Source organism: Nycticebus coucang, chromosome 13 (genome assembly GCF_027406575.1).
Source record: "Nycticebus coucang isolate mNycCou1 chromosome 13, mNycCou1.pri, whole genome shotgun sequence".
Classification (NCBI taxonomy): domain Eukaryota; kingdom Metazoa; phylum Chordata; class Mammalia; order Primates; family Lorisidae; genus Nycticebus; species Nycticebus coucang.
The window spans coordinates 66812703-66824904 of NC_069792.1; the positions used below are offsets into that span (position 1 = coordinate 66812703).

The window sequence follows — 12202 nt, forward strand, 5'->3', positions numbered from 1 at the left end:
GAAAAGAGTATGGTAGGAAAAGAAGAAAAGGGAAGAAAGGGGGGGAGGGAGGCCAGCATAATCCTTCCAAACTATCTAATTAGAGAAGCACACATATGTAAGTGATGGCATACAAAATAGGCTTTGTTAAGTGAAATAATAAAATACAAAAAGGAAGAATAACAAGAGAAATATTTATTTGGCTGTGACAAATTTATGTATGGAATAGAATACATAAGGTGTATGTTTGTTAGGCTGAGGAGAGAGCTTAAACAAGTTATAAAAGTACATGAACATAAGCATACTTTAGAAACAGCCAGTAGTTCTCTAGAGTGAAAATACACAACAAATTAGAAAACATTTTAGGAGAAAAGAATGGAAAACTTAGCTAGGACTGGATTGTGGAGAACTTCAAATCTCTACCTAATATAGGATGTTCTTCCTTAATTTATGTGTATATATGTTCTTCTATGTTATTTGTTATTTTAAATATATCATTTAATATCTCTATCTTATGTTCATAATATATCAATATTATTTTAATGTTTTCATATCTATTTTATATTCTTTATTATTTTCTATATTTTTATAAAACCTATGTAGAATGACGGGTTCTGAAGCTTTCTGAGGAAATCACTAGAATGAACTAATTCATACTTTTAGACTATAACTATAATGATATATTTAAGATGTATTTTAAAAGATTAAAGATAAGTAGTTCCATTCAGAGGCCATTACTTTTGTTCAGGCAAGAGATAATTGTTCATCTTTGCCCTTGCTTTGACTGTTGGCTCCATCTCAAATGGGATTTAAACCCACGTGGTGCTATTCTTTCTGTCTTCTTATTCAGGGAATAATGGTGGTGAGCCTCTTCCAGATTTTGGATGGAATGTAATTGTTATTTGACATATGCCCGAATTTGATAGATCAGAGAAATTTTCAGGTTCCTTCAGGTTTTCCAACATTATATATTTAGTCAAGCTATTATTTAGCCTTGATTCTCTTAGAGACAAATATTACCTTCTAAGGCACTGATACTTGAATTAATTTTTGTCTTTCCTAAGGAGTCTTGTGAATCCTATAAATATGCCTGTATTACACCCCCCTACCTAATGTTATGCCCAATGTTGACTTGATAACTTGAAATCAGCCATGGTGAAAGTATTTATTTTAGGGAAGTCAGCAAAATCTCTAAATCAGTACCATTTTCCCCTGGAAATCTGGTTGTTAAACATTTACTGTAAACGCCACTATCTGGACCTACCACAGAGATTGAAATGATCAGATGACTACAGTCTGTGCAGTTATCCTCAAAGTGTCCTGTACTCGAATTTGTTACTTTATACTGGGGATAATACTTAAGTTTATGTCCTAGATTAAACTTTCCCATTCCTATCATCGTGATCTTTAAACATGCACTGAATATTTACAGTGTGTCAGGCACTGATACAGATAGTAGGATTCTTAAAATGAATAAAAGTCATTACCCTCTCAAGGCAGTGAAGAAATTATGCAAGACTCACAAATGAGGTGATATCTTTACTGTGTGCTCTGGAGGAACACTAGATTTATCTCATGAAGAGATGTTGAGGATGGCTTATTCCACCTGATAGTACTTCATTTGACTCCAGCTTGACTCATCACAGAAGCCACTTCCTAAACTTTGGGAAGATTAACTAAAATAATCCACATGCATAATTTAGAACAGTGCTTTTCACAGGGCATACATAAAATAATTATGGCTAATTATTACTGTATCAGATGGAAGACACAATCAGGCCTGGAGATTATCAAAAGAGAAAACTCAGTGCTTCAATCTCCAGTGAAAAATTAATCCCTTGACTCCATTCCAGAATGAGGCAAGATATTAATTAAGCTCAGCTTTATTCAAGAATTCTTCCCTTTGAGCTCTGCAGCTACCAACAATCATCAGGCTGGGATTTCATTTGCAGAATTATCGTTTGTAAGGCTAAATCATAAACGAGCCCACAATCATAAATGAGCTAAATCTTTACTTTCTTCCTCACAGGTAGAGACCATTATCACACAATACCCTTTGTAGGAGTCATATCTAAACAAAATAATTGCTGACAAAAACATTTTTATAAAGTACAGCATTCAGATTCAAGCACCGATGTAAACTTTGGGTAGGACAGGAAAAAAAAGTTGCAATTGTGCTATTATCAAAAAGCAACAACTGTTTTATTTGGATTATAAAACTAAATAAAATAGGAGGGCAAAAATGAGAGCATGGTTATTTAACTGACTGCAGTGCCAGGTCTCCCTCTGCCTCTGTCTTGTCCTCTGTTTACCCCCAGACTGACAACAAGAGCCCTGCCCAGAACCTCAGACATCCCTTTCTCTTCTAAAGGTTGTTTGCCCTGTTTTTTCCCCTCATCTTTTGGCAATTCAGTGTGTTTCCTCCCTGAATAAAAGATTAATATTCCTCCAAATACTTCTTGATAGCATAAAACTTGTTTTTCTTCAAAGTTGGCTTTTTTAATGCCCAGTATTTTGAAATAATAAATTTTGGACTAGTGTTTTATATAAAAAATTTCATTTATCTGGTGAGATTTATTAAATTAAAAATATGCGATATTTAAGGAGATTCTCATGATCACACCCTTATCTTTTGTCTGAAAAATTCATGTATGAAGATCAAACAACCAGAGTTGCTGAGAAGTAAGAAATCACCTAACGTGGGGCAGTGCCTGTGGCTCAGTAGGTAGGGCACCGGCCCCATATACCGAGGGTGGCGGATTCAAATCCGGCCCCGGCCAAACTGCAACAAAAAATAGCCAGGCTTTGTGGCGGGTGCCTGTAGTCCAAGCTACTTAGGAGGCTGAGGCAAGAGAATCGCCTAAGCCCAGGAGTTGAAGGTTGATGTGAGCTTTCTGATGCCACGGCACTCTACTGAGGGCAACAAAGTGAGACTCTGTCTCTACAAAAAAAAGAAAGAAAGAAATCACCTAATCTAAGAAATTCAAGTAAGGACACTGGAGAAAATGAGATTTTTATTTTAACAGTTTGTATTTAACTTTTTCTGAAGCATTTCATTCTAAAAATCTTAATAATAGCCTTCTTTTCAATAGAGCTTTGCAGATACACTATTAGTTTCCACTAATGCTGGATATAAGGAAGACCATTACATTTTCCAGGCCACTTAGGAACTTTTTATAAAGAGTCTGGAACATCCTGAAGAATAATCATTTCCTGTAAATTTTCCTAGTTCATGATCTGCTTAATGGTAATGTACAAAACATCAAAATGTTATCGGGAAAAGCTTCTTCACTCTCTTCCAAGATTTTAATGATCTCTAGTGAGAGGAGTTTTCAGCTGAGATCATGTAATACTATGCAATAAATCTTTGAGAATGATGACCATATTATTCATTGTTTTTCTGTTAGCTATATTCTAGTACATGCTAATCATTTAAAACATTATGTATTCATTAGTGCCAAGACAATACCAACCATTTCCTAAATAAATGAATTTACTTATGCTCATTACCTTGGCATAATAATAATTTAACCACTTCTGTTTTACTGTTAAAAGAAATAACTTGTTTCTCATGCTTTAGGTAAAGCAAAATTATATTTAACCATTTTAAATGTTAACTCTAGTATTAGGTCAATTAGTACTTAAATTACCAGAGGATTTTTTTTGAATGTATATGTGAAGATGTTATATATGTTAAATCAGTTCAAAGTATGGTCTTTTAAAAATTTATTTATAAAAATATTCTTCATATTCTTTCTCATTCCTTTAATCATGTATCTATTTGTAATGGAAGCCTGAGCTGTATCCCAATGGTAAATATGCTCAGTTGCTTGGAAGTCAACAGAAATATATATTTGGTATAAGCCTTAAGTAGATAGCAAAATCATCAAGCTAGAGCTTTTAGTTAATTTCTATTCTTTCTTTATATAAACTATTTTGTTCAGTGTTTTTATCTAATGACCTTCTGCTTGAGACACTGGAAGTACAAGAAGCAATCAGGGAAGCATGGGATGCACAGGTACCAGGTGGCTTTGACTAGGAGAAAAAGATACCAAGACAAATGTTAAAAGTGAGCCATGTTCTACGTCAGCCAGGATGTGTCATATGTATTCCTTCTGAGATAAATCTATTCCTCATCCTGCAGTTGGGAATCAGTATTTCCCCACCAGGTGGTAGAATATAGGTAAACCTGGCCAAATGAGAAATGTTCACCCTGAGTTCATGCTAGGAGTTAGTGGTAAAGCTGAGTTTATATTTTTATTGTTTAGTGTTTCTACCTAGTATTTAGCTAAAGATATTCCTGAAGTTGATATGAGCCAGTGTTCCACTACAGTTTATCTAATCATGATCTTCATCATCATCATCATTCATCACTTAGTAAATGCTTGTTATGTGTCAGATACTGGGCTAAGTGCTTTACTTGTGTTGTTTAATCCTTGCAGCAAACCTAAAAGATGGGTAAGGTTGTTATCTCTGTTGTAACAGATGAAAAACCGAGACTCACAGGCAGTTGATGGAAGATTACAAACCTAACAATTCATGTAGCTCAAATTTGGACCAATGATTCAGTCCCACTTCAGAACATTGCCTCTCAATGATTATATAATTATCTTTACTGCCTCCTAGCATTAAAAATTACAGTTTTTTCATGTTAATTTAGATGATTTAATACTCCCATGGGCAAAAGTAAATAAGAAATATAATACCCAAACTGTTTTTCTACCCACTTATAAATCATTATTATTATTATTATTATTATTATTATTATTATTATTTTGTGCAGTTTTTGGCTGGGGCTCGGTTTGAACCCAACACCTCTGGCATATAGGGCTGGCACCCTACTCCTTTGAGCCACAGGCACTACCCCTTATCAATTGTTTTTAAAGAAATAATAGCAGAATGCTTCTCTTTTTATTATAAATTATGAGAGTAAGAAAGAAAAAAGTCTCCCAAATACAGTACAGTATCTATTGAATGATATTTATGACTTTGAAAAACTTCTTAAAACTTGTTTTTTCATGTAAATGAAGTGCCCCAAAAACATAAAAAGTGAAAGACTTTGACTTGAGATCAAACTTAATTTCAATTAATTTATTAATCATTTAAACATATTACATATTGTGTATGTGTGTGCAATATATTAGACAGGTAGATAGCATAGATAATGTTGGCTCCACCACTGAAATGCTATTCTAGGAAATGACTTAAGACATTACCATTTAAAGTAAAAATTTTTGGTATTTTAAAATGACTTTAATTGTAAAAGAATATCATGAACTAAATTTTCTCCAAATACTGTAAAAAAAAAAAAAATGTTTCCTTTAAACTCAGACACTACAGTTGTAAAGCGGGCTGTGGTAGCTCATGCCTATAATCCCAGCACTCTGGGACGCCGAGACAGGTGGATCGCCTAAGCTCAGAAGTTTGAGACTAGCCTGAGCTAGAGCAAGACCCCGTCTTTAAAAATAGCTGAGCGTTGTGCGGGTGCCTGTAGTCCCAGTTGCTGGGGAGGCTGAGGCAAGAGAATTTCTTGAGTCCAAGAATCTGAGGTTGCTGTGAGCTGTGATGCCACGGCTCTCTACTGGTGGCAACAAAGTGAGACTCTTTCAAAAAAAAAAAAAACACTAGAGTTGTAGTTAAATAGATAATTTCCTGGGACTAGGCAATGTATTTAGAATTTAATTATATGCCTGTTGATAATTGGGAGATTATCTAACAGAATGTTAAAGTAGACTAAGAAAGGCTAATTCTCACCTAATTTGAATATATATTTCTAGATTAATATATTTGATTAAAATTTTATGGAACCTTATAAATTATCCTTTTATCTTACATTTGAAGAAAAGGGAATTAACCAATACATACGTAGCTAGGTAATGGGAGATCCTGGAAAAAAAAATAAAATACAACACATCGTTTTAAATCAAGTCTTATGTTTAAATTATGCCCTGCTGCATCCAATTTATCTTATGCCTATGTAATATTTTCAACGAATTGTTATTCATGGAGAATTGTTTATTAGGTAATGATTCTTCAAATCACAGCAAGTGGTGTATAGAATCACCTAAGTCTTTATGAAATTTGATAGTACCAAAATTAACTTGATAAGGATGTTTCAGCATTATGTTTAAGGTACATATGAATAAAGAGAAACCTATTAGCAAATATTATTTTAATTCAATTACAGCCATATCTGATGTTAGTAGTAAGAATACTGTTGTACACCTAGAAAGTAATGATACAGTAATGATATCTACAGTAATGTAGATTGGCTACATCTATTTACTTTATTCTAGACAGGACATATGTGTTAGTTCTAATTTTAAAAACAACATTGCAAAGAAGATACTATTATGCTTATTATTTTATAAGCAGGCTTTTAAGTATTAAATAATTTGATCAAACTTACCAGCTAGTAAGAGTTTTCCTGCTCAAGTTTTCCAGACTCCAAAGTCTAGCCTTTTACATCCTAGTATGAGAATTGTTAGCAAATTATCTCTTGTTGTCAAAAATTAAATTACATTCAGTGCATTACATTACTTTAGTTTTGCATTAAATGTATTTTGTTGAGAATAGATCATTTACATAAGGCATTTAAGATGATTTTCAATTTAACAGAGTATTTGAACACACAAGAAAACCTTGACCTTGGCTGAGCCAGTTAACTATTTGATTACTTTAATTCCAGGAAGTTTGAACTCTTGTAAATAATAATTATTTTTTTCTAGTATTTCTAGGATTCGGCAAATTCCAGCAATTGGTTACAAATTTAACTTTCTTTTCTCTTAGATTTTCTAAAAAGAGTTAGTGCGTTAATAATTAGATTTTGTATTATCTCTAGGTTTTCAGTGAAGCATAATGGATTAAAGAGAAAATTGGTAACTACTAGAATTGGTTTTTATAAATTACAATGGCAACTTTATCATACTGTTTTTCTTTTCACTTTTTTCAGCATTTGCAAATTTATTTTTTTTCCTTTTATTAAGTCTTATACACATAGATCATGAATACATTTATGCATATGTGGAGTACGATGTGTGAATTCTACTTTCTAATATTAAGCCAAATGTTTATTTCCCAGATTTTTCCTAAATGTTCTTTCCTAAGGCCAGTCCTGTTTTGAAACTATTTTAATGGGTTTCATTGGGGTATGGTGAAAATGTTCTAATTACTTTTCTAAAAACAAAGGTTTTGTATAAATTATAAATTGAATTTTTCTTTTAGGATAATTGCCATTCACTTTGTTTTATATGCAACTGAGTGGGGTTTTGCAGTATCCTCTGTGGACAATTAAAGTGCTGAAATAGGAGAAAGCTAATAATTGCTTTGTGTGGCAAGACTGACAACTTCTGTGTATTTGTCAATCTGTGTTAACAGTATCAATCAGGATGGGATCCTCATAGAGGGGCAGATAATATTTCCACTAAATCTTCGGACAGTGATGTAAGTGATATATCTGCGGTTTCAAGGACTAGTAGTGCTTCTCGTTTCAGCAGCACAAGCTACATGTCTGTCCAATCAGAACGGCCAAGAGGAAACAAGAAAATCAGGTAAGGGGTCTTTAGCAATAAACTCCTCTAAATACATTTTAGAAGGTCTTTATTTTTCTTTGAATGAACATAAGCTTCTAAAAGGTTAATATATGTTATTAAAGCAATAAGAACTTCTGTACATATTACTTTTTATTATGTTCTTAGCCACATTTTAGACTTCTTGCACAGAAAAAATTTTATGGAACTGTTGACAATTATGCTTACTAGTTTACTTGGCAAATTGTATTTTTTTCAAGTTTATAATTTAAAAATTAATATTGTTGTTATATCTTACTGAAATTAAAATGATGGTTAGGGGAGACCATGAATTTTTTAATGTTTCAAGGAGTATGAATAATATTTTGAAGGGGCTTTTTCCCTCCTAACTGAATATATTTCAGTGATTCAAAAACATAAAAATATTGCTTTTTTAGTAAGACACTTTACTAGCTTCCTGAAATTTTTATAAATACGTGGAAAAAGTCCTCATCTTCTTCAGAAAATTTATCAATGTTGCACAAAAGTTAGTGTAATGTACATCTCTCACTTGTCCTGTAGATTTTATGGACACCTAAACTAAATTATATCTTTACTCCTATTGTATTAAAAAATTCTAATAGAAAGATCACATCTTTTGCCTTTTTACCATGTAATTTTGCAAAAGGAAACCATGATTTAAGAAATAATTAAATGTCGATTATACAGTACTTCTCTAGCATACACTGAAAAAAGTTTTCAATGTTTAAAAGATATGATTTTCATTTATGTTTTGATAATTTTTATTACCTTTCTGTTTAATTTCATATGCACTTTTCTTGACTTTCTTTCTTTTCTTTTTTTCTTTGTGTTTATTTGCATGCCCTCGATTTCTGTTGCATTCAAAAGACCAAAGGGCATAGAAAAGGGAGGGAAAGAAAGGGATAAGCTTGAAGAGATAGTTCATGAGAAGGAAGAGGTGAAGGAAGAGGTAAAGGAAGAAGGAATTAATGATAATGGGCAAGGGAAAGAGATTACAAAAATGTGTAATAAAGAGAAAAACAGAGAATCAGGAGACGAGGAAAGAATACAAGATTTACCTGAGCAAGGGAAAGAAAAAGAACAGTGGAATAAAGAGGATTTGCAAAGGAGATTCTCACAAGGTGATGCCAGGTAAAATATATTTATTTTTGTACATTTTCCATTAGTAATGTAGTATCTTTGACTATTCCTAAAAATTATTTTACCATTTATGTTTGCTTTATTTTCTTGTGTTTTATCTATTTAGCTTCTAGTACAACTAATTATAATAATATGTTGTCAAACTATTGTCAAATAGATTGACATTAAATAGTCTTTAATTTGTATCCACTAGTTCTGACAGTCCGATTTATTTGGTTTCCAAGTTCTGCAAGTTGAGTTAAATTTAAATTTCCCTTTAGCTGTTTTAGCATGAATTACTGTTTGTCTAAATATGAATGAAAAGAAACTTGAAAATCCTGAACCAATGTGAAGACTGCTTTAGGGAAAAAGAAGGCAAAACCTTTAAAATGAACTTCTAAAGGGGCTAAAAATTTTAGCATATTTTATAAGAAATATTATATACTGAAAACAGACTTTAAAAATGAGTGACAAAATACCCATCTAAAAGTAGACTTCATTCAGACTCTGGCTCCCTTGTCTCTTAATTTTCTAGTAGGTTCTGGTGCAATTTGAGTCCTGAGGCGGCAGGGGCAGTGTTCTTTGATACTTTGAAAAGAAAAGGTAGACAGATCATGCTTTGGGGCTTTTTAGAAGGCAAGCATATTGGGTTATACACTTCTTGAAATTCATTAAATTAAAAAAACTGCTAGAGAAGGAACTTTGGGCAGGGAGAAAAGCAGGGAAAAAGACACAAGCAGTAAGGCATAAAACAACTGTACAGTATTTTCTTTTATTTATTTTGTTTATTAGTATTAGATTATAGCTGTGTACATTAATGCGATCATAGGGCACCATGCACTGGTTTTATAAACAGTTCGACACATTTTCATCACACTGGTTAACATAGCATTCCTGGCATTTTCTTAGTTATTGTGTTAAGACAATCATATTCTGCATTTACTAAGTTTCACATGTACTCTTGTAAGATGCACCATAGGTGTAATCCCACCAATCACCCTCCCTCTGCCCAACCTCCCCCCTCCCTTCCCTCCCTTACAGTATTTTATTTTCATAACACAAGCCAGTTATTAAGTGTGACGCTGTCTTTACAGTTCTGCTTATAGTCCAATCAGTACAAATATGCAGTTAGACTTTATTCTGTTGCTTGAGAAGACAAGACGGTTCTAATTACATTTATGTAAGATTGAAAATTATGTACATCATAGAGAAATTGAGTTTTCTAGAGTCCAGAATTTGATTTTGTGTTAGTACAAAGTTTACTTAATAAGGCATACCCTATTTATAAGTCAAATTTTGCATTATTTTATCTAAACCCTATCTCAGTTTGTGCTTTTCTTATAATTAATGAGAAAGATAATTGGGACAGATGTTTACAATTCATGGGTTAGCTATGACACTTCACTTTTTGTCTCAGTCTTCTTTATATCTGTGCTCTATGAAAGTTTTTGTATAACAGGCATTAAACATAAAATTTAATCTTAAATAAGGCATGTTTTGTGATTTGGCTCTTACCTACTAATTTCACGTCTGTCTTTATTATCTAACTTTTGATAATTACATTGGTTTACTAGTAAGGATGATCATTTTTCTGACTTGTTGGGCATAGGATCATTTCATCAGAGAAATCAATAGGGTCAATTCACAGAGAAAAAGATTTCCAAGATGTCCTTGGAAAAAAGACATACAGCTTACTTTTGTCCATGAGCAGAGGGAAATATGAGTCTTAAATTTATTTTCTTTTATGTATACTGTGTAACAAGAACACATGAACCCATTGGTGTTTGCCTATATTGGCATACCTGGATTGGTGGGCAGAGGTTTAGGGAAGAATGTAACTTTACGTTCTCTATTTTTTTAAATGTGATTTTCTTTGCCATGTTATTTTAATGGAAAAGGGAAAGATGATATATTCCTAGCACTATGGATCATCAAGGCACTGTATTCACCTTAACCGTATAATACTTATCAAACCATAAACTAGAGGAGGCCAGGCTGATGTCTCTAGGGAACATATATTCCATTTGATAGCAAGAAAAACAACAACTGCAATTGTTTATAAGAAAATATTGGTGTCACTCATTAGTTATTGCAATATAGGCTCTTGAATTTGCTTTTATTTCTTACAAGAAATCTAACAATCTTTATTCTGAAGGGAGTATTCCCAGTTTATTTCCAGCAACATTTTGTTTTTGTAACTCATAACACAATCGTAAGTTACATAAGTAATAAAAACAACTTCTGTGCTTATACAACATTATTGAAAATAATCTAATTCTATAATACAAGATGAGTATTTCTGATCTGAAGTACTTGGGACCAAAAGTGTTTAGGATTTCAGACTTTTTCCAGATTTTAGAATATTTTCATATACATAATGAGATATCTTGGAAAGGGGACCCAAGTCTCGAATGAAGTTCATTTATATTTCATATATTATATACACATAGCCTGAAGATAATTTTATACAATATTTATACAATATTTTAAATACATTTGTGCATGAAATAAAGTTTATATGCATTGAACCATCAGAAAGCAAAGGTGTCACTATGTCAGCTACCTATGTGGACAATCTGTGGATATTAGGTATCGCCATCATTCTTGACTCTGAATTTATATGCTACCGATCAGCAAGCACTTTCTTATACTTCTTCACACCTCTAAATACTTACCAGTAAAAAATATTACATACCATTAATACAGTAGTGAAAAACTAAAGTGTTCAGGGAACATCATAGCATCCCCAGAATAATAGCTGTTAAAGAACAATAAACAGCGGCAGGATTTTAGTCTTTGCCTACAATGCTATGTTTCGATTAAAAGATTTGCTGTGGTTTCTGTCTGCACTCAAAAAGTTTTGAATTTTGAAGCATTTTGGATTTCAGCTTTTCACATAGGGAATACCCAACCTGTACATCATTGACAGTTTATGCTCTTTGCTTGTAATCCAAGTTTTATAAAGGAAAAAATTTTGACTTCTGAGTATAAGTATTTATAATAATTCTAGTACTTAAAATTAACACAGAATTCATAGTAATTGCTATTTTCATTATAGTAATTAGATCTCACTGCATGGTACAGCTCTCATTGCAGGATTATGTTGTTTATGTTATAATAAGTCTGCTGAATGTACAAGTAGAAAATGAATAGGAAAAAGTAAATTGAAAATAGTTTATTAAATGCTTGACTATAATATTTTTCATAGTGTTGATAAATAAGACATTTCTATTTATACACAGATATGTAGGTGTGGTAAATTTCTCCTATGTCATTAGTGATTATATATGGTAAACTCTAGAAAATCCAAATTATATTTGTTTCTTAAAATATTTTTCTGTGTGTGTTTTAAACTTTATCGCGTAAGCCCAAGAGTTAGAGGTTGCTGTGAGCCGTGTGACGCCACAGCACTCTACCCGAGGGCGGTACAGTGAGACTCTGTCTCTACAAAAAATAAAAAAATAAAAATAAAATAAACTTTATATCTATTTATATTTGCTGATTATATATGATATCATTTATTGATAAGCTGGCTTAAAAAAAGCATTGACACT

At 32.4% G+C, this 12202-nt stretch overlaps 1 protein-coding gene across 47 annotated transcripts in view; it reads left to right on the plus strand.

Moving 5' to 3' along the window:
* Positions 1–12202, plus strand: part of RIMS2 (regulating synaptic membrane exocytosis 2) — a 683906-nt gene that overhangs the window by 543707 nt on the left and 127997 nt on the right. For 27 of the 47 annotated variants that reach the window (XM_053559665.1, XM_053559666.1, XM_053559708.1 and 24 more), the window contains one exon: positions 7357–7529. The exons of 19 other annotated variants lie outside the window; for them this stretch is intronic. In XM_053559665.1, coding sequence (XP_053415640.1) covers positions 7357–7529 — 173 coding nt within the window. Of the gene's footprint in view, positions 1–7356; positions 7530–8568; positions 8661–12202 lie in introns of those variants that run through there. One more of the 47 variants, XM_053559700.1, reaches the window with a different exon arrangement.